Consider the following 24,191-nt stretch of genomic DNA (forward strand, 5'->3'; position numbering starts at 1 on the left):
TACCAGAGTTGCTATGCAGAGGAAGCCAATGGCAAAACATTCCTGTTAGCCTCTTGCATTGCAAACCTTACTGGGTCACCATAAGTTGACATTAATTCTTTATGGCTTTTATAATCTGGCTGGGTTTTTTAAATTATTCAGTGGAGTATTTTTAGATTTCATTATTGACTTTGGCATCCAAAGATGCCCATTGTTCATAGAAGTACTTCATAGGATCCCTTCCATTAACAGAAGATTCCTTACTATGCAGAAGGGATCTTTGGATTCAGCCCCTAACCCTAACAAATTATTTTGTAAACCCAGCTAACAACCTCAAGACAGTTAATTTCTTACAGTGACTTCAACTAACTGAAATAAAATGGTTGTGTTCTCAGCAGCTCACTGAAGACCTGCAGGTCCTCATGAAGATAAGCCATGATTCCTCTTTCAGTAGTGTTCTGTTCCTCAAGTAAAATATCTTAGGTGCCCTGTACTTGGCCAGAACAGAGCAGGAGACTCACAAGCAAGGTGAAACAGTTCCAAAAAAGAGAGAGGTTTTATTGTATAGAAGAATTGAGACCCTAACTCCTCCCAGGGTCTGACTAAGATAAAATAGTTGCTTGACTGAAACAACTTGAAGACTTTGATTCTTTCTCGACTTCTTCCAAGAAAGGTCTGTGGTTTCTCTTGGTTCCTTCAGTGTCCTTTATCTGGATTCTACTTTCTGTTCTCCTTAACTTGATTCTCTATAGACTATACACCATAGACTATACACCATAGACATAAGAGATATTGCAGTCTTCCAACTCCGCTGTCACCTTAGACTAAATTAACTAAACAGGGACACTACCAGGTAATGAAAGGAAGACTGGGTCTAACTGAAGGGACAGGGTCTAACTAAAGTTCCCCCCTTAGAACACTATACAAAAGGAGCTAAACCCATTGTAACTAAAGGGACAACTGAGACTTAATAAGAAAATAATAAAAGCTTATCTGGGGGCATGACAAGTAGGGCATTCCATAAAATTTGTCCAGAATGGAGAAAGCTCTACATCAAACATAGGATGAACTCGCTAGTCTATATGAGGACAACCATTAATAGAAACTGATCAATAGAGTAAAATTGGCATTTAAGACCACATCCTTTAGTTGTAAGGTAATCAGCAACTCAGATTGAACCCAGACGAAGAACCATCTTGTTTGTGAATATTTATGTATTGCATCCATATGCAAATAAATGCAAATCATCTATAGCCAGCTATAGAGAAAAATGTCCTCCTGCTATCAGAGGGGTGTGTGCGTGTGTGTGTGTGTATACACACAGACACACACACACATATACACAGATACACTTCTTTATGATTTGGGCTGGGGAAAAAATAACTCTTTTCTAATTTGAAAACTCTAAAACTTGTAATGGATTTTTTTAAAAGGCACCTTCATGTTAGAGAGCAGAGTTTTCCTGATTGTGAAAATGAATTAATGCTCTGTATCTCATTTTTTAAGAGGCAGGCAATTAAGCAGTCTCTTTTACTTATCCGAGTTGTGATCGGCATGAAAGGATCAGCAAGAGACTCTTACAGAATCAAGCTTTTCAAAAGGCGAGCAAAGAGACAGCACCATGACCTTCCTGAGAATCACTCTGAAGTAATTCAGCCACAGGGGACTCATCGGCCCACTATGACACACTAGAGAATATATCAAGCTAAGAGATTTATCCCACCTTAGTAGGAAAATACAAGACAGGAGATTCAGATAAGTCAGAAACTGTAACGTTCTGGATCTCTAAGCTCAAGTGAACTACACTATTATCTAAATGTGCTCTTGATACTGTTCTTTATCTAGGTGCAGGAGAAGGGCCCTCATATGTGCAATAAATCAGCTCTGTGTTATCTCTGATTTAAAAGCCTTTCAGCAAACGCTACCTTGCATCATTCTGTTTTACGTTGTACATTCAAACAGGAATTCTGACACTTTAACAATATAACAGCAACTTTGTGGATGGCAGTGGGAGAGTTGCTGGTTAAGTGCCTGGATTTAGATTACTTAATGAATATGGGCCTAATACCCTTTGAAGGGAAATAAATACAAAATGACCCATCATAACCCTGCTTTGTTGTTGAGAACACTTAAACTGATGGCTGTGAAGTCTGAAAAGATGCTTGGGAGTGCACTGAAGTGTTTCCAGTGTCAGTACGCCTCAGCGCTTCCTTGGAGTACTCCGAGATAGCTTGAAATTTATAGTGAGGAAAATAGACTCTGGGTGTCCTGTTATCTGCAGTCAATCATGTCAGCGGTCTGTAACAGCTGCTTTCAAAGCCTGGATGGCCTGTTTTGCTGGTTAGTAATTAATCTCCTGATCAATGATACAGCTTACCCGTAACAGGTCTTTCTGGGGCTTTTGAGGAGCCCTGAATGCTCTGGGAGTTCTTTTTTTTTTTTTTTAAGATTTAACATATTTATTTTGTTTTATCTTACATAATAATTCTTGACAAATGTATTTTTCTTTTATGTACACTGAGAGCATATGCACCGGAGACAAATTCCTTGTGTGTCCAATCACACTTGGCCAATAAAGATTCTATTCACTATTCTATTCACTATTCATTCACTATTCATAAAAGACATTTCACAAGGGTGCTGGCTATGTCTATATGATTTTTTTTTTCGTTTTCAGAAAAGTTTATTAAAGTTTACAACATTACAAAAAGAAAACATGCAATACTTATCAGCTAAAAAACTTTTACATAGAGTTGATTTTAAAAAAGAAAAGAAAAGAAAACTTTTCCAGTATGTTATTCCCTACTCAAGGGTTGTCATCTCTAAAGTATACAGTTTCTTCAATTTACTTAGGTTAGACTTCACCAATCATTCTACTGTTCGTTAACTAAATTTTCATTAAATTATCACTAGCCTTCTATATGGTACAGCAAACATCTTCGTATTCTGGGAGTTCTAAACAACACATCTTGGTATGTTAGCAAAACACCATCATATTTGTTGATCTGCAGTTGCAATTGACATGCATCCATTAAAAATCCTTAGGAAAAAAACACACATAAACCTGACCTGCTGCTGTAGTGCAAGTTGCAGTCTCTGAGAGTTGTGCCTTGGACGCAGCCTATTAATTTCTACATGATCAAAGTTAAGGGTGTATAATGGTGTATGAAGCATTTCATCTGGAAGAACTGAGTTAATGGCATTACAGTTTCCTTATCTTTGCTCATGGATTTAGGCATCTTGTTGAGAAGTGATAGATAGGAAACTTGTCATGTGCCAGTGCTAACTGGTAAGTTCCGTTGCATGCAGGGCTGAGGTTTTATTTATTTGTTATGTTTTATTTTTTGTTTAAGTTTTACATGCCACCTTTCTCTAACTTCATTTATATCTCACTTTTCTCCCCCATGTTACTCAATGTTACTGCTATGTCGATGATGGTCACTTTCTTGTCCTCGATCACGATGATGTCTGGTATATTGTGTTTCAATACTTTGTCCTTTTGGATTTGAAAGTCCCACAGGATCTTGACCTTCTCATTTTCCATCATCATCATCATCATCATCATCATCATCATCATCATCATCATCATCATCATCATCATCATCATTATTATTATTATCGTCATCGTCATCGTCATTATCATTGTCATTGTCATTATCATCATTATCACTATCATCATCATCATCATCATCATCATCATTATTATTATTATTATTATTATTATTATTATTATTATTATTATTATTTGTTTAATTTCACAGCTGCTAGTTCTGTGGCTGGTTGTTGGTCTCTCATTAAAATTCGAGCCTAACCCCGTGCCCAAGGAGGTTGTAATGTATCGGTATAGTATTTATGCTGATCCCAGCAGGGCTGCCTTCTGAATCTGACTGATTTGATTTTGTCAATTTGACTAATTGCTAGGTCTGAAGCTGTTAAAAGAGCAGCCATGAATCACAATGGCTGCAGTTGCTGCCCAGGAAGGGCAAAGAGAGAGCCACCAGCTTCTGCCCTAAAGAGGGCGGAGGTCTGGCCAGCAGCCATGTGCGGCGCCATGATGTCATCAAGGAGAGACAGCCAGGGCCTATAAAAGGCTGGCCTGACCTTTGTCTCTCCTCTTCATTTGAGATCCAGTCAGCAAGTTGCCCACCCACCTCTCCCCAAAATGATTTGGTGATATTTGTCAATAAATGCGTTCTTTGTTATAGCCATTCGGGTGGGTTGCGAATGGGAATTGATCTGATAGTGCTGGGGGGGGGAGCTGGGGAGCTACCTCCCTGCTTTAGCTTGTGAGGAGTGCTTCAGCAAGAGGCCAACCCAGCTGGGCACTTCTGCGGTCTTGATGTGCAGAATGGAGCTCCGGAAGAGGCCAACCATACAATGGAGCTCCGTTACGATGTCACAAGGCATCCGTTCAGCCAACAGGGTGGCTGGAAGAATGGTTTGCTCAGGAGGAAGCCCTGATGGGCTACCCAGTGTTTACATCAGATCAAGTCCCATTCTGTACCTTATGCTTCTTACTGCAAGGTCATTAAACAGTTGGCTATGCCCAAAATATATTACCCAAAGACATGAGTGTGGCGTGGTTACTGGGTCATCAAGACTCTGATCAGGGGTGGTCCTGCCCTCGAGTGGCAACTGCATCAGCACGTGTTAGCTGAACTCCACCAAAAGTGTGAAGCACCATCAGCATTAGTTCCATTCTGTCTTGTTCAGTTTCAATGTATCTGCTTTCAGCAATTTGAGCACAGCAGTCAAGCAGTAGCTCATGACTTCTGCTGTATCACCAAAAAAATTGACTAGAAAGATGACAAGCTAGGTGCCATCCAGAGCTTTACATCTTTCCATGCAAATTTTTGCATCCTCTTTGGGGATTCCCCTTTTCAAGTATGTTCTCTGGACTTCATTGTTACTATTTGTAAATCTAAAGTAACAGACATAACATTAAATTGTTTCCCAGTATATTAGGGAAATGCTAGTTTTTAAGTAATTAAGATTTTCCATTAGGACTATCTTTTTTTGTTTGGGAAATCTTCAGAAATGCCTTTTTCTGTTTATGTGCTTCAATGTTTAATTGCCCCTTGACAGATTTTATGGTAAACAATGACAATAGTCTAGCAGCCGACCTAATTTAGGTGTTTTGTTGCCAACATCAGTTGCCATGACTTTCAGAGACAAGACCTGTTTTATTTTGTGTGCAGTCTCCACACTTGTTGCACTGAAATATTATTTGCTCTGAGCAGCTTCTGACCATATAGATATGTGCATTTGCTGTCGCTCTCCCTTCATTGCATTTTCACACTAGATGGTTATTTACTATAAAAGCTGAATAACACTTGTCTTTCAAAAAATAAAGAATCAAGCAACTCGAAAGGTTAGTTGTGATTTCCTGAAGACTGCTGTCTCGTTCAATAACAGCCAAAGGTTTCAGGGAGAAGGGTTTTGTTGCTGAGAGAGGATCTTGGTGTGTGACGGAAAAAATATCTCAAACGTTACACAGGAAGCTGATACTGTGAGTTTCAGCACAGCAATATGGCCATCTGCTCTAAAGAAATTCCAGCTAAAATATAAGCAGCCTACAGTATTTACGGTTTTGATTCCATGCATCTGAACTGTTCAAATAATCCCAGTGCAAAATTATATAGATATTTGGTGGGGCATTTCTCTCCATAATTGCTGATTGTATTGACGCTTTCAGGATTAGGGCCTCAGTGAAATGTTATACAAAGGAAATATTGTGCCACAGTGAGGCAGCTTTTCTTCAAGTCTGGTAACTCTGGGTAATACTTCAAGAAATAAGAAAACTTGGCAAAGTGCATTAGTTTTCCATTAAACAAAACTTTTTAGAGAATCTAAATTTATTTCTAAATTGATTTCATGATATAATGGAAAAAACCAATTCTGCCATTCATAAAATATAAATCACCTTATATAATATGCTAGTAAATTTTGAAATGATGGTTTTGAACTGTTCTTTTTAATTTTAGAGCTTTCACAAGATGTTTGCCTTTTCATGCACTCATGCATAGTATATGAACACTATTATATGTTGATTTTAATGACATTGTGACTGGCTCAAGGGTTGGAGCTATGGGGCTGGGAGGAATGGGACCACTGACAGAGAGTACTATTTTCCACAGCAGAATGGGATGTCTTGATGAATGCTAGATCACCCTTCCACAATGAGTTGCTGAAATGTCTGTCAGGATTCTTTATTTTCTTTGTTGCTCCATATAGTAACACATGGGCAGTCCAGAGAACAGTTGATTCACTCTTTCCTTTTTTATGATCACGCCCATATGCGGCGAGACTGTTTTATAATCCTGTCCAGATGTATAATGGCCAGCACCCCCATTGACAGGATCTCAGCTTAAAAGTATGATCCACCTAGGTAACAAATCAAATTAAGTTATTAAATGAAATCAGATATATAAGTGTGTGTGTGTGTGTGTGTGTGTGAGAGAGAGAGAGAGAGAGAGAGGTTGGCCTATAGCTTTGCTTTCAGGGACCAAAGAGGAATAGATTCTGATATCCCAAATGTAAGTCTGTTACACCTTCTGCTGGCAAGCTCTGCTACCTTCTACCATTCTGAGTGAAGATGAAAGCCAATTTTAAAAAGAACAGTGATTTTGGCAATGTTGCCATTGATAGTTCAAGATACAACCTGAAAGTGACAAAAGGCAGTTCTAGGAATTGCTGGAAACACTATGCTTTAACCATAGACTTTCCAGCAATTTCTAGAACTACCCTTTGTCACTTGTAACTTGTTCCCAGAAGTGACTTGGCTCTGTCAATGATGTCAGTAACAATGCTCCCTCATGTCTACATCCCCAGATACTTGCCAGTTGCCAGACTCTACCCAGATGGCAGACAGAGATCAAGAAAGATGAACTTCATGTGGGTGACTAATGAATAGTTTACATTTAGACAATAAATTGCTGACAGTGCAGCCTTGAAAAACAGCCTGTGATGTTCTGAATTTTTTCCTTACTAGGAACCTTTTGCCTCCAGTACAGGACATAATTTCAAGAAACAGTCAAAATAGCAAAGGCCTATGCAGATACCTATCCAACTTTAAGTTTTGCTGAATCTCACGTTTTTGTGGGGCTCAGGGGTGGGGCTTGGGGGGAGGTGGCTCGGATGGGCACCACAGCGGCAGGCCAGCAGTGCCCATCCAAGCCACCCCCCTGAGCTGCCTCCGCCTCCCTGCAGGCTACCTCCTGGCCTCCCCAGGCCCTGGGGAGGGCAGAAGCCGGCCTGCAGGGAGGTGGGGGCAGGGTGTCATGGCAGGCAGCCCAGCAGCCGGCCTGCTGCCAATGTGCCCGTTCGAGCCATCCTGAACCCCGCCGCCGAGGGCCTGGGGAGGGAAAGAGGTGACTCAGATGGGTGCCGCAGCTGTCTTTAGGTGCCTCCCCTGTGCCTTCCCAGCTCTTCCGAGCCAGGTCGGCCCATGGGAGGAGCGGGTGGGGGGGTGATTTTGCGCCCTCCACCATTGCACTTGGGTTCATTTGACCCCACTTGTCCCCATGTGTCATATGCCACTGAACTGGATTATCATGCTTAGTATTTTATTCGATTTCCAATATTACCATTTCAGTTTTTAAAGTACATAAATTTAGTTTTGCCTGCCCATTATGTGCATGTGTGGCCCCTGCAGGCTTTACAGGGTGAGCAACAGCCAGAAAACTGCCTGTAGAAGCAGGTTGTGCATCCAGTCCTGCTCCAGAAGAAGAGTTTGGATTTATATGTGGGAGACTCAAGGGGGCTTACAATCCCCTTGCCCTTCCCCCCCCCCAACAAACCCCCTGTGAGGTGGGTGGGACTGAGAGAGTTCCAAGAAGCTGTGACGAGCCCAAGGTCACCCAGCTGGCAGGTGTGGGAGTGCACAGGCTAATCTGAATTAACCAGAGAAGCCTCCACAGCTCAAGCGGCAGAGTGGGGAATCAAACCCAGTTCCTCCAGATTAGAATGCCCACGTTCAGATTTACAGTTTTGGACAGTGTGTTTTTCTGTTCACTACAGAGATGTTCCATTTCATTAAATTTTAAGTATTAGTTGACACAAATTGGGGTTTATTTTGGAGGAATTAGCTACTACGTGCTATGCAGTTCACAGCAAATTTGGACTATTTTGTTTCCTACATGATTCTTTGCAAGTCAAGAGGGAAATAGTTTATAATGAAATAGCATGCATATAATCCATGGATGTTTCATGAAGTAGTTAGATTCGTTGTTATCTCCAGAGACCAGAAGTTATAACTTCTGTCTTCTGTAATGAATATACATTTTGTAAAAATCTCGCTAATTAATTTTTAATCCTTAAATGTATGTTTGTTATGTTTAGAATGTAATGCAAACTATTAATAGAAAGTAAATTATTGTTTTTTGTATGGCAGCCAATAGATGTGTATGTTCTGTATATAATGTTTTTAAAGAAAATGGATAGTGTTGCAATTAATATCATATTATTGCATATGTGATTGACAATTCTTCACAAGTTAATGCCAGATTGCTGATTTAAAACTTTGCTGCATTCCTAAAGGACATTATTTCAGTGTCGCCCAGCTGATTTTATAGAATTGCTGGTTCCTCAACCATCCAGCCTTCATCATTAATTAGTGATGGAGGCCCCTCATCCTGGTTTGATCTGGGATAGGCTCTGGTAGAAAGATTTATTTTTTAAAAAAAATCAGATAGTTTGATTTTTGAGTCCATTCTGAACTTCAGCCCCACAGTACTGCTAATGATACCACAGTGAAACAATTTTGTTTAGGATATCCTTTGGGTTTGCCAGTTGCTGCTTCTGAATTATCTCTTGGGTATATTTAGATTTTTATGTCTACTATTTTGTGCTGATTTAGGATCACTTTGGGTTGTTTCAGGATTTTGTTTGTTTGTAAACCACTTTGAGCAAATAGGAAAAACATTCTTTAACTTAATAAAGCCAAGATTGTTACTGTGTTTGGAGGCCTCCCAATCTCTTCACTATGAATCTCCCCATTCTCCCTTCCCTTTTCTCCTTGGAATCAGGAAGACACTTTGAGGGGCTTTCATTAGACCAGGGGTAGGGAACCTGCGGCTCTCCAGATGTTCAGGAACTACAATTCCCATCAGCCTCTGTCAGCATGGCCAATTGGCCATGCTGGTAGGGGCTGATGGGAATTGTAGTTCCTGAACATCTGGAGAGCCGCAGGTTCCCTACCCCTGCATTAGACCTTTGGTGCTTCTGTGCAAGACTCCAGGCAAGCTCTAGTTCCAATTCTGCCCCCATAATATACCCATTCAAGAGTGTCTCCCAACTCTCAGGGGTGAGTGTAGGGGGCAGTGGCGTATCTGCCAGAGGGACATGGGTGGCCTTGTTACCGCCAGGAAAATATGAAAAATATTTTCCTAAGCCTATCACCGGACTGCATTGAACAAACCCCAGAGCAAAGAGACCAGTGTTACAGAAAAATCTCCATAGGGCCTGGAAAGGACATGTATATGTGGTTGTGCCAATGTTTTACAAGGTTTTCTTCCTACTTTTATTTCTGTTAAGACTTAGTGTAAGCCCCTCAGTGTTGGATTTATTGTTTGCCTAATGTTTATGCTTATGTCAATCATACATGTTAACTAGGTTTTCCAGTTGATTCAAGATTTATTAATGTTAATTTAGGATATTCTTGTTTGTGCTCTTTTATTATATTGTAAGTTCTGTAGGATTGCATCCAATTTTTAAATTAGAAATGTTATTTTAGATATTTGTATCTGTTACTAAAAGCAATAGCTTGTAGCAGCTGATATTAAGACCCAAGGAAGTTAGTCTTGGAATTCAGTTTGGGCCAACACCCGGTAGATCTCTTTAGCAAAAACAAAGACCCTTTTGGAATTACAAATTGAATCTGATGACGACACCCCAGAAGTTCCAGCCGTTGAAGAACGCACCAAGATCACCATTGGACCATTTTGAAGACTTTCTTTTAAGTTGCGGGACTGAGGTCGCGGGGAACCTCTTTGTGAGACATAATAACCCTCAAAGGAAGCTAGCCCTCCATCTGAGTAACCACAGATACCTGGGTATGTTAACAGCCTCACCCAGTTTTATGAATGGACATTCTTCACCCCTTTCTGCACTATAGTAAAGTCTCGTGGGAAGATGCCTGACAGTGAGATCTCATGGTCCCATTCACAAAGTTGTAACTGTATCTTTCTTTTGTGTGTTGATGTTTCTTTATTGGTGCAAGGTAGGGGATCTGCCCCCTTACCTTCCCCCTTGCCCTCTTTTGATCTTTGTGTATAAAAGGTCCTGCGCTTGGCTACGGCGGCGCGATTCCCCTGCCTGAGCTGTAGCAACCACTTTCGAATCAAATATTCTGTTTCCGAAGAAACACCGGCTTCCTGTGCCTCACTACGTGGCCTGAGCTGAAATCACTTAATGTTACCTGAGCAGCAGCGGTAACACTCTCATGTCCCCCAGATGCCAAAAGGGGGTGCAAAATCACAATCCCACTGCTGGCCTTTCTGGGGAAGTGCCCAACGCAGTGGCCATCTGGGTGCATTCTCCTGGGCTGTGGCAAGGCCCTGGGGGAGACAGTCCAGCCATTGCCGGGCCCTGCAGCTGCTGACCCCACCTGGCCCTTCCAGCCCCTCAGTGAGGCTGCAGGGGCCAGTGATGGCCAAGGCGCCTCCCCAGGGCCTTGCCATGGCAGACAACCTTGGCCTGGCCCCGAGGGACACCCGGGGGTGGGACCACGCAGGCTTCCAACCCGGTCAGGAGAAAATGCCACCTGTGGCCTGCCCTGCCCCCGTGGCCCCAGCAGCAGTAAGTGGGGCACAGTGGGGCGCTGGAGCAAGCTGGACCCCGGGTGCATTTTCTCCCAGTACGCCTCTGGTAGGGGGGTCTTCAGTGCTAATAGTGACAGGAAGATGGAAGTACTCAAGTGGAATTCTAGTGAGCCATACATTTTTTGAAGTATTTTTCTGGTTTATAGCAGGCTTGGGCTTGCTGAACTGGGGAAAGTTATTTCTGAATGCAATTCTGAACTTTGATATCTATCATCATCCCTTTGAGACAGACAGACACACATTCACACACATTATCTCAACATTTTGAATGGAAGATCATCCTTTCCTTGACTTTCTGCTTGTTGTAGAGGGAACTGTGCGTGAATATATTATAATAAACTTACCCGTCACATTACACTGAACAGATATCGTGACTGATTTGTAGGTATTCTAAATTTGCAGCTGGTTTTGACATTCAATAGAAAAAAAATCTATTGGATTAGGTAATTTTTTGTCTTAGAAATCCTATTCAGTTTTCATCTAGTGAGCTCTTAAATAATTGTTCCTCCTTTCATTTTTCAGGAAAATGTGCATGCTAAAATATGAAATGATGATAAATATCTCTACCATAGAAATGATACGCTATGGAAAAAATGTAAATAGAACTGGATGTATAATCAGACCAAGACATTTTCTTTTGCCTTGTTTAATCGAAGCACTGAACTGCTCCTACACATTGGTTAAAAATAGGCCCAGATAATTTTTATGCAATTATATGACCCATTTTTAAGCTGCTTTTCTTTTTTTTAGCATTGTGTAATCAACACACATGTGTAATGCTGAGGAAGTGAAAAGATACAAACGTACTGAGGAGCTGGAAGCTGCAGAAGATCATGACTTGGATCCCACAGAGTGTGAATTCCTTGTCTTTCCCATCTCACTGCAGCCCCAAATGTCCCCCAAAATGCTATGTCTGGGGGCTGAGGATGCTAATAAACAGAATGAGTGGGTCAGAGGTCTGCAGCAGGAGGGAGGAATTAGTGAATCCCCCTTCCTTTCAGTAGAAATATTAGGTGGGATCCAACCCCATATATGCACAGTACATATATAGATAAATACAAATATATGGAGGATTATTCAAATGTTGGTTCCTGTAGATCAGACCAATGATAATTCAAATGTTGGTTCCTGCTGGATCAGACCAATGATCCACGTAATGCAGTAACCAGGTTTCACACAATAACCAACCAGCTGCCTATAGAAGCAACACACAGAGGTCAAGGCTGCCTACTGTTCTTGCCTTCAGAAAGTTACTGCATCTAAATATGGAGGTTCCATTTGACCATCGTAGCCTATTGAGAAACTTCTCCTCCAAAACTTTGTCTAATCCTCCTGTTTAAAAGGGAGACTTCAGAAATGACACCTGCTATTTTTAACTCCAAAATTTCATCCCTTGCTATAAAATAACTACAGTTACTTTACCCCACACATGTTATATAAAGCAGACATTGTCCTTTTTTGTGATAGGAGGCCTTTTAAGGAAAAAGCAAAGCAAAATGTAAAACTCCGCCTTAAGCTTTCCTGGGCATGGGGCGTGGGGGCAGGCTTTATATGAATTTCTTCAACTTTCCAATTCGTACCTCAGGGTTGCAGGTCACATCTTCAGTCTTCTGTATCTTCTCCTTTTTTGCATGACTTTTCCAGTATCTTCCAGCAAATCTGTCAGGGTGAGCCATTGCCCTTAAAACTGTCACATATTTGAGGGTCAAAGCCTGACTTCATGACCATGGGAACACAGAAACATAGGAAGCTGCTTTAAAATGTTTCAGATCATTGGCCTGAACATGGAATCTCACTTTGTGCCTCTAGGGTCTCCCCTCTGAAATCTCCAAATGGCTTCTTTTGAGCCAGTTCTACTCTTAGTCCAAGCTGCGTACACAGTCTTTGCGATTTTAATAATAATGCTGGAAAATTGAAGTCTGGGAAAATTACAGAATTATAACTTTTCTCCCTTGGCCTAGCACCTCATTCAAAAATATCTTTAGAAGTGTTTTAATCCCTCCCCCCAGCTGTCTTTCTCTCTCTCTCTCTCTTTTTCTCTCTCCTCCAAAGGTCAGGGTTGATATATTAACTGAGACCAAGCATACTGGAACTGGACAGCCTTGATGAAGAATTGGCAAAGGAGTGGGAGCCTAAAGAGCTTTTATCTTGAATAGCAGGCCTTTCTTCTTTGTAGCCAGAGGCATTCTGAAAAGGGCAGTGGGTTCACTTAGTCAGTACACAGATGGAAAGCAGATATTGGAGACACATTTTTCTTACATTTTTTTAAAAAAATCTTTTTGTTGATGGTTGCATGGAGTTTCGTTTGTGATTCCTGGGAGCCTGAGAGTGTCTAGTTATGTGTTTTGTCTGGAAATGTTTTGAGTAAGCTCAAAGACCAACACAATATATAGCAATATTAACATGGTTTGTTATGTAATATTCTAGTCGTCTAGCAGATTTGATGCAGTTTTTTCCCATTCCCCTACAACTTATACATGCATTTTTTTTCCAAATTCTGATGTCTGTTGCTGCATTGCTTGTCCTTCACTCTGTGCAACAAAGATTATTTCTATGTGAAAACCTGAAAAATGTGGATAAGCTTTATTAATCAAATAAGAAACAAATCTATGGTCACAGTTTAGAAAGTGTTGGTTGGGTGTTTGGAGGGTGGCTTCCATGGAACTAGGAAAAGAGAAGTTGTTTCATTTTCCTTTATGTGTTTTACAGGCTGAAACAAGTACAAGAAAAAAATGTCAGCAGCTAAACACTTTCTGCTGTTTACATTATCCAAGCCACATTGCTGTTGTATGTAATTTTAATAGGTGGCAACTTTGATGTACTTTTTTAAAAGAAGTAGCCTGCATCATTATTACAGTGATTGTGAAGATATGAGGGGCAGGAGGAAAAGAGATGCTGTGACAATTATGGTCACATAAGGAAGCCCAGGCATGGCTGTGGCTGGGAAGAAGGGGAGACGGTGTTATTTTTTATTTATCAAAAGTATTTTTAACTCACCTTTTTTATAGTCATATTCAAGGCAGCTTACAAAATATAATAACATATACTAAGTTTCTGGATAGAGAGCATTCTGTTCCAATTGAGAGGATAACACACTCGACCATTGACATGTTAACACCTTTTGAATAGAGGGTCTAAATTTGGTGGTCTTTGTATCCAATACTTGGCAACCAGATTGGTTGAAGCCCCTGGAATACACATGGGGTGGAGTCTAAAAAGGGAAACTGTTTCTTTGTTTGAAGACTCTTGGGGGCTCTTCTTGGGTCTGTAGTTGAGTGCATTTGATTGTGTTTCACTATGGAGGATGACAGAGAATGATGCTAAGAGTGTCACAGATGCGACCACTGAGGAGGCAGTGCAACCATGGTGCCAGCAGTGGTGCCTAGCCCAGCATCTTAGTGATGTTTGCCCGTGACATAATGATGTCATTTCTGGCCCACATTGGAAGTGAAGCCTTCACATTGCTGGCAATGCAGGATGACCTGGTATTTGGGCAAGAACTCTCCAGTAAAAATGGCCTCAACTATAGAGATTTAACTCAAATAACAGAGTAATCCCTTTGCTGCAGTGCAGAGGCGGAGCTTCCATGGGGACAAAAATGGGATAAATGCCCTGGGTGGCTACCATTCAGTCCCGTGGAGAGGATTGTAACGTAAAGGTGTTATATTCTGTTCTATAGGAAGGGTTCCTGTCATGTGTTTTAGGAATCTTCCTAATAATTAGCTTGATTTTCTTCGCTGCCACCAAAATATATTTTACTATAGCCCACACAAACTGATGAAATGGTCACCACTCTTTTTGGGAACACAGACACAGACAAAAATAGAGATTGGAACGGATTTAACTGAACAAAAACTTAAAACGTTTATTTCTGGCTTAAAAGAGGCTTCTCAGGTAACTTGAGAGGATTTACGCTTGTTGATTTCAGAATTTAATGATTTCAGAGCTTAGCGGTTGCAGAGATGTTAATGGCACTTCACTTAGGGTCTCAAAACGTTTACTAGACACTTGAGGGTGTCTCTTTAGTAAGTTTTTACCGCAGAAAAAGATGTTTTAGAGAAGAGGTTTCTTTAGAGGTTTTACACTCTCTTGTTGACAGACTCCTGCAGTCCACTGTACCTAACCACTAAACAAAACACTTACCAGTCTACGCCCGGTGGGATTCCTGGCATAACAGCCTCCCCTCTCCCACAATCCCAAATTCTGGCCTCTCTGCCACAGGAGCTGGGGCCTCCCAAGACTGGTGTTAAATGTGGAGGACAGACTTTTAGACTTGTCAGAGGTTTTCCCTCAAAACACCTGAGTGGCGGTCACTCTCCCCCAGACTCAGGGTTTCAGTTGTCTTAATAGTTTCCTCAGCTATTAACAAACAACAGCAGTGAGAGATCTTGGCGGAATCTCCTCACTCTGCCACAAAACGTATCCGAAGGCACAAAAGCTCACAGACAGAGCCAAAAAGACCAAAAAGAACCCCTCAGCACTCTCGCTGACTCTATTTATAGTACCTGCATTTTTTCTCTGGCCAATCAGGGCTGGCCAGGGCTTAACTCTTTCAGGGCAGACTCCACCCTGTAAACTGAATGCAGGATAAGTGCATTCGTCACAAGGGGGCAGAAAATCCCCCCCCCCACACACACACACACTTCTTGCCTGTGCTGCCTGGCTTGTGTGATTTTAATTCTTTTGTACCTTGCTGGTCAATGACCATAAATAAACTGATCTGATCTGACAGCTTGGCTTGTGCCGGCAGCTGGGCTTGATAGGGCAGCAGCACAAGCAGACTGGGCGGACTTTCTAATCAACGCCCATGCTGCTGTCACTGGAGGCGGAGGGGATGCAGTGCAGCATATTGCTCAGGAGCCAGCTGGAGGCCGGAGCAGGAACAGTGTGGCCTCAGGCAGCAGTAGCAGAGGCACTGATCAGAAAGTCTGCCCAGAGAGCTTGTGCCACCACCCAATCAAGCCCAGCTGCTGGCAGGTCAGTGGGTGGCAGGGGGTAGCAGATCCCCCTCCCGCACACACCCTCCGCCACCCCAAAAGCATGTCCCAGCATTGACCTATGCACCCGCTCCAACTCCATGTGGAATTGCAGGGGGCACAGTTCAAGGCTGGGCTTGGCTAGCTGCTGCTTTAAAGTTCAGGCTCCACCTCCAAAGGCTCCAACTTGTCCAGGCTCCACCTCCAAAGCCTACAGTTTAAAACTGGATGGAATCAGGCAAAGAAGAAGAAGAAGAGAAGAGTTTGGATTTATATCCCGCCGTTCTCTCCTGCAGGAGACTCAAAGGGGCTTACAATCTCCTTGCCCTTGCTCCCTCACAACAAACATCCTGTGAGGTAGGTGGGGCTGAGAGAGCTCCGAGAAGCTGTGACTAGCCCAAGGTCACCCAGCTGGTGTGTGTGGGAGTGTACAGGCTAATCTGAATTCCCCAGATAAGCCTCCACAGCTCAGGCGGCAGAGTGGGGAATCAAACCCGGTTCCTCCAGATTAGATACATGAGCTCTTAACCTCTTACGCCACTGCTGCTCCTTGAACTGTGCTCAGCCTTGAACTGTGGAATCTGCCCTAGCTGGTACCAGCTTTATTCTGCTATTTGTGCCTCCGAAGTCACATGTCACGGAGTGCACAGTTGAACGCTGGACCTGGGCCCGGCCTTTAACTGCGCACTCTGCCCCCAAAGTCCACCTGGAGTTTGAGGGTGGGGGTACAGTTCAATACTTTGGGCTCTCTGGCACCCCCTTCCCAGCAGTGCCTGGAACATGAGCCCTGACTTCCCCTCCCACACCCTAGATACACCAATCCAATAATAATGGATATGTGGTGGGTCTTTGCCTTTCTCTGTCCTCCCAGTGCTTGCCTATTGTGCCAAATTTTCCCTTAAGGACTGTAAACACACACCTACAAGCTTGGCTGCTGCTCTCTAGTCTTATGCCCTGCCCAAGCAAATATACCTCAAGATCCTCTTCTTCTTGCCAACCTGTCCAGATGCTTTGCCTTTCTGTCATGTCTCATCAGCTGCGTGTTTCTCTTGCTACTGATCTTCAAGCTAAGAGGCTGTGTTATTGTTTGGAATCTTTCCTATCCATTCTCTAATGTTAAACACGTGTTCCTTTCATTGCCTCAAAAAGGCTTTATTATATGTCTGAAATTTGACAATGTGGGTTTCCTAGGGGAATACTAAAATCCCTCTGAGTTTTGCATTCGGACGGAAAACTATGAAGGTGCAAATTGGGGTGGGGGAAGAATGGTAACAACCATTGAAACCAATGAGAAATACTAATGAAGTAGATTTATGAAAACAAAACAGCAGTAATGAAAGAAACAATAATGAAACCAACCCATACAATAACAAAACAGTTACTATTGGAATTAATAACACTGGTCCTTTCCACACAGCAGAAATAAAAGGTCCAGCAGAAGTTTTTAAAAGATCCCTTTTAGCTTTTTGTGTTCCCACAGTGCAGAAAACACAAGTATTGCCAGCCAAAATGGTTCTTTTTTCCCGCCGGCTGGCCTATGGAGCTCTGGTCAAGTTCAGAGTTGTGACCATCATTTTATATGCTGCTACAGAGATGCTGCTGCCTCTGCCATATGGCAAAGGCTTTCCATGGAGGCTTCCTCTGCTTGCAGCTCATTCACGCACGATTTCTATGTAAAAAGTAAATTAATAAGGTTTGTTTTGCCCATCAATTATATGAGAAATTATCCAGTTTGAAGCATAATCCTCAACACCCCCCCCCCCCCACACACACACACTCTAAATAGCATCTGGCTTAAACAGCTACAGTGAAACTCAGTCTGAAAGGAGGATAAAGTGAAGTTTCAGGGAGTTTAGGCTGCCAGTCCTTTTCAGGAGCAAATGATTCTTTTATTTTTTGATCTGCTACTAACACTGAGTTGATGAAAGCTCTTGTGCCCATTACAGGAAAGGATTTCAAAGTGTAAGCATAATTCTGCTGAACCAGATGTACTTTCACATTATTATGCTTTGTTGATGGCAAGTAGTAATGTACAAGAATGACAATGCTATATATTTTCAGATTTTAAATTACAACCACTAAGACAGGTATGGTGGGAAAGGAAAATTACAGTAAAGAACAAAATCACAAAATTGTTTTTATGAGGACCAAATTGAGTAACTCTTAAAATAGCACATATGAAATACTTCCCTGTGAAGATCTTAAATTACATGGGTGTGCTCAACCCGTAAAAGAACCCATTAAAAATTAAGGGCAAAATTGTCTTAGATCATAAAACAGGGAGTTGACTTTATGATTAATTTAGTGGGTTCTTTGCAATGAAAGCAAATGCTATTTGTAATGGAGTGGGGCAATATAAGCAAGCAAAAATTGTGCTTCATTGTTCAAGACAAAGCAGTGGTTTTTGAGTTGAAGACAGGGAGACTTGAACATGTACTGGCTTGGTCATTCTTTGCCTGCTGGTGGTCACAAGAGGGATCTGACCCTTCAGCAGGCTGTTCAGCTGTCCACAAGAGGCCTGGCAGTTTGTCCGTATGGATTTCATATGGTGTAGTTCAGTACAAGATCTCCCATCTTGTACTGTGCTGTATGATGCTACATGTGAGGACCAGCCCAATAAACAATGTTAGTTCCTTCAGCAGGCCCAGTCACCACTACCCAGCAGGTGTCCCCATGCTGCCACTGTCACTGCTGCTGCACAACTCCTCCCTCCCACTTCCAGATGCTGTTGTCTCCCAGGCCTCCACCACCCCCATCCCCACCACCTGATTGGCAGCTTCTCAAAGCCAACCTCAGCAATGCAGAAAGATGTGAGGCCTGGCCCAAGGGTGGTTGGAGGAGCTAAGCAATGTGCATCCTGATCCCATGTACATCCCCTTAGAAGGAAGTCCCACTGATTTAAGTGGAAGATAATCCCAAGTATGTAACATATCAACATCACAGCCTAAAATCTGTCATAAAAGGCATCAAAAGGTACACAGTGGAGCTTTTAGACACCAAGATAAAACCAAAAGAATCAGTGTATACCCTCACAAAAATGAAGATCTCAGCTAGATTCATAAAACATTCAAGGGTGTTGTCACAGGCTCTTATCTGGAAAGAGTGTTCCAAAAATGGGTTTTACCATAGAGAAGGCCTGAGATCTAGCCCCATTCATTAATAGGGTTCCCAATTGCCTGGTATTGGTGGGTAGAAGCAGGCTAGGGGAGGATCTACACACTTTGGCAAGGACATCTCTTCCGTATTGATCTAGAAGCACAAGCATCACATTATGTGACACGCTAGTGGTTTCTACCAAATAACTCTATGAAAAAAATAGAGTTTAGGGTAGAGTACTTCAGCACCCATCTACACACACACAATGCCAGTGCTTCTACATCAATCCAGAAATCCACAGTCCTGCCCCCACAAATCTCTTTCTCGTTACCAGGAGGGACCAGACAACTGTATCCATTAATAAGGGAACACAAAATGCTTTTTCACACCCTAACAACATTTCCCAACCCCAGCTCTTTCCCCTCTCTCGTGGACAGAAGAGGGATGTGGAAGGTAAAATGACCAGGGGTTGAATGGGCAGCTTCCTTCTCATCTAACTCAAACCTCACTAATCTGGGAAACTGTACAGTACTGCTAGGATGCTGAGTTTCAGGGCTAGGTTAGTAGGAAGCAATTCATCTGTCCCCAGTTGTCAGCAAAGTTCTGCTTTTCTACTATGGTAATTTTCCAGTAATTTATTCTGAGCCTTACCCCTCTCCCGCTATCTCTCATGGGCCTTCATTTTGTATTTTACAAATTGGAATTAAATTTACCTCCCTATATTTGGTTTGCAGATTGTAACAACTGCATACAGATTAAGAATATTCAACACAAAGCATTGCATCCCCCCCCCAAAAAAAACCTGCCTTCCCTTTCCAGCTGAAAGGATAGTGCATCCCATCCAAATCCAATAAAGAAACAGCAAAGAGTGATGAGATGCATTCTAGCTGAGTGGAAAGAGGATGAATAAGAAGCAGTTTGCCCAACTGTGGTGGTTTCAGGCAACGGAGCATGGCCTATTTGACAGGACAGCAGCTTTCCAGGACAGCAGCTTTCCAGTACAAACAAAAGCATTTGGTAATTGACAGAAACTTGAGAGTGTAAAACAATAGTATTTGGGTTTCATATGGGTTTTAAGCCAATCCCTTTTAGAGAGATCTCTGATGTTGATATAGAATATTGAGCTTGGTGATACCTATCCAAATGTTTATGTTTCATCTAGTGTGGAATTGGAAAAAAAAGTACACATGCACTCAAGGGCAACTTCTTACCTTGGCATTTTCATCTCAGCATCTTGTCTTGTCAAACAGGCCAGCCAATGCTTATACCCACGTCCCAGTTTGCCCATAGTCCCTGATCTGCCTGGGCTGGCTTCCACTTGTTTGTGACACAAGCATAAGAATAGTGCAGCGCATGCTGTTCATGTCCTCAAGAACAAAGGAGGTGAAGAGGTTTTCTTGCATTGTTCTCTGGCTATTTATGGTTTGACAAATTTTGCTAATGCCTGATTTACGTGAATAGGATCAAATTACATCCCACAGTTGCATTTCCAACTTCAATAATCGTAAATTATTTGGCTGTCGACAAGCAGCATGGAGACAGGAAAGTAGATCCCCAGAAGACAAAACAGAAGTCTCCTCATCAAGAAATTATATGGCGTTCAACTCACTGTAATGTCTGTCCTCTCTATTTTCTGTTGCTGGGATATTTATAAGCTCTGCTCACTGTTTGTCTTGCCCATAGAGGTAGATACTTCTGCCAGGTTTACAGGACTGTGAGTTGTTTTGTACTTCATATTTTTCTGCACAGAAGCTCTCAAGGGGCATACTCTTTAGCTGTATTACTTTCATTCTGTTGCCATGTTCCTGTGGTCATTTCAACACCCTCTCTTGGGAAATAAATGTTGTTTTTCCCCCCTCTGCAGTACTTATAAAATGGTCATACAAATTTCTTGTCTGTTGACCTTTTGACATTCCACATTTCACTTCATGTTTGCACAGTTTAGTTTCATTCTCCCTATTTCATTATGAGATTATACCACAGCATCTTGACCTTGTCAGAGTTTAAATATATTTTTGCTGTTGAGGTCAGTGCTGTACCATGTTACTCATAAAATAATGAAAAGGGAAAGAGTTGTATATCTTCTGGCTTTGCTTAATTACTTAACACTGTTGTGCACTATTATATTCACTTTTCTTAGCAAAATGTACACATTCACCCTTTCCCAGGCACTGCTTCTATGATTTTTGTTACAAAAAAAAGCAATTTAAATGTGAAACAATATGAGGCATGTCTCTCCATAACAGAGTTCAAAATGACAAATAAGCCCTAATATAAACATATTTAAATATATTGTTATATATGAAAAACATCCTTTATCTAGACCTTAGGGAACTTAAGCTCATTTGGATATAGTCCGACCTCACCCTAACAGAGGTAGATTCCAACACCAAATGTATAATGGGTTGCAGCCATTATAAGGAACCCGTTTCCCTTTTTCCTATTCACATGCATGCCATGCAGGCAGTTATTGGAACCCGTGGAAACATTCCGGGTAACTTTGCATGGAGATGCTTCTCTCTTTTTTTAATTTCCTGGAACACATGCGTAACTGTGCAGGCATACAGAAATGAATCCTCACAGCCATGCTGATCATCCCACATTACGATTGGCTGGACCAGCGTAGCTGTGCATGTGCAAAATGCAAAAGTAAAAGAAGAAAAAGGGACATGCCTGCAATGGCAGGGCAATAATTAAAGTGTTGCTTTAGGTTGGTCATACTCGCTGCCATGGGGAGAAAACAAGCTTGGGGGGCCTTTGTACCCTGAGGGGCCCTCAGAGAGTCTGCACACAATGTGCTGGGCAACCTACACAGAATGACAGGAAGGCGGTTTCTCCTTGATGGTGGACAGTGCAGTGGAAGGGAGGGAAATAAATTGCCTCCTGCCTGGCTGTTCTTGCAGGAGCAGCTGCAACCCGGGATTTTGCAAAAGAATTGCTGGTTTAGGGATTTTCAAAAATCCTGGGTTGAGGGAAATAAAACAGGGCAAGCTCGTTGGGGGGATGGGACTTGTGTGAAGCCCCCCCCCCACAAAAAATGGTTTGTATTGCGCCCTGTACCTGTTATATTTGCCCTGTGCAGAATCGGCCAGACTCGTCCAAGGTTTTATTTCAATGAGGGCATAGATATGACCAAATCTCTCATCCCAATAGCGGGTTTCTGGCAAATGCACCTGTAGAATGAAATTTCCAGATATAGATCACTCATGGTGGTGCCAGAATAATAGCCTTTGTGTTTCTATATATAACCCCCCCTCCACACACACACACATCCCACAACAGCAACAAAAAAGAATGGCACAGGATCTATGGTATACAAACGTAATACTTCCTTAGGATGTTTGGCAAACAAAATATATACCATGCAGAAAGATAGTGTGACATATTCTTTCTAAAACACCCCTAATGAGTATTCTCTCTTTTTCCAGCAGTAGTGATTTATATACTGCTTCAAACTTCACTTAGACTAAGATAAAGAGAGGACATGAAGTGGAGGTACATAATCTTCCTTTTATCTCCTTTAATACTGCAGGAATTCTACTTTAAATGTGCAGCACACCCAACCTCTGACAGCGAGACATCTGTGGCACTGAACCTCATTACAACAAATAGTCGGTGCATCTCATGTATAACCTGTACAGATGTTCGGTAAGTCATTTTAAAGAACGGCAGCCGATACAGTAACCTTTGCATGGGTGTGTGTGTGTGGCATTTGAATCTTAATTTTTAAATGTTTTGTTTTACTGTGGAATATGAATCAGGCCTCTCAAAACATGGTTTCTATTTTTCTAGCAGAACTTACTATTCTATGGGAGTAGTCCTAGGCAGGTCTACTCAGAATTAGATTCTATTTATTCAGTGGGCTTACACCCAGGAAAATGTTCTTAACACTCTATCTCATATCAACGACTTGAAGATCACTAGGCTAATCTACAGTAATGGTTTTTGAACTCTCTAAAGAATAATGGGTCATATTTTAAACAATTTGACTTCATTTTAACAATTTATACCACCGAGGAAGGCCTGTTGGCCAAAACATGTCTGGTTTTAATGGGACTTTTTCACCACTTGTAATGTATTAAAGTTTTGTTAATTTATCACATCTAACCTTTAAGTAGTCATATTGGGCTTTTTGTCAGCCTTCTTTGTTACCTTATTATCTGAAAGTACAAATGGGGAGAAGTTTCTACACTTTATTTTGACATGCTGATGTTCACTTTTTGACATGATTGTGTAAGTGATTATATTGAGAGTCATCCCAGGTAGTAACTTTTCATGCCTGATGAAGCTGATGGATTTGGCTTCAGAAAAGGTACATGAAGGTCAACATCTCATCTGTTTCCACATATAGGCATTTATGGAATCTGTTTAAATTGTACTGAATATTCTCTATTTTGGCATTTGCTTCAAAATAGCATATTACATGCAGCAGAGCAGTTTACTAAAATGAAATACATTGCTGAACATTCACTTAGTTTGGGCCCTGCTCTCTTTTTGGTTCAACTGCTGCTACGACTACTCCTTTGTACTATTTTCCTTCTTTTTCCTCACAGTTTTCAACCTCCTTTCCTTATGCTACCATTTAACCTACTTGGGTGTGACAGCCCAAAATGGTTTTGATGATTACAAAGAGTTATAAGATAGCATATATTTTTGCAAAATGTACTAAATTTCATCAAAGGTTAGAGGTACTCTTTGAAACCCATGGAAGTCAGCTCAAAATGAGGTAAGTGGCTTTATCTCAGTACTTCCAAACAGTGGCTAAGTACTGAATATTACTTTGGGGTTCAGAGCCCTTTGGACATGGGGCTGTATACCGAAATTGAATGAATGAATGAATAAATATTATATAGAATGAGGCCTCCTGTTCAAATACTGCCAGTCCCAAAACATATTTTTTCTGCTGTTTTTTTCATCTTTTCTCAGACATTTTCCAAGGTTTCCTTAAGAAGTTTGATATAGTGTTTTGGCGTTGCTGCTAGATATAATGGTCCTGAGGATTTCCTGCATACTCTTTCTACTGCATCAACAAGCAGTTTGTGGGAAAGAGATCTGGGTGACACCTTTCAACTGATAAGATGCCATATAATTCCCTATAAATATTTATAGTAACGCAGTGCCACCTGGCCTTCATTTTACAAGATTGAACCATGTGTCAAATAAAAACAATGTTTTCAGAGGAGATTGAGGGGACCGGTTATAAATTTATTAGGGGACACTTTGTCTACAAAAAGTTAAGATTTCTGGAAATACACGCATGCGCACACACACACACAGATGTTGTAAAGAGATGATGTAAAGAGATGTTGTCATCATCTTG

At 41.7% G+C, this 24,191-nt stretch overlaps 1 protein-coding gene across 2 annotated transcripts in view; it reads left to right on the forward strand.

Moving 5' to 3' along the window:
- The window catches only part of PRKN (parkin RBR E3 ubiquitin protein ligase), an 896,318-nt gene that overhangs the window by 427,496 nt on the left and 444,631 nt on the right, over nucleotides 1-24,191 (forward strand). For both annotated transcript variants that reach the window (XM_048487681.1, XM_048487690.1), the window contains one exon: nucleotides 22,404-22,519. In XM_048487681.1, the coding sequence (XP_048343638.1) occupies nucleotides 22,404-22,519 (116 nt within the window). The remainder of the gene's footprint in view (nucleotides 1-22,403; nucleotides 22,520-24,191) is intronic.

Source organism: Sphaerodactylus townsendi, linkage group LG01 (assembly GCF_021028975.2).
Source record: "Sphaerodactylus townsendi isolate TG3544 linkage group LG01, MPM_Stown_v2.3, whole genome shotgun sequence".
NCBI classification, from domain to species: domain Eukaryota; kingdom Metazoa; phylum Chordata; class Lepidosauria; order Squamata; family Sphaerodactylidae; genus Sphaerodactylus; species Sphaerodactylus townsendi.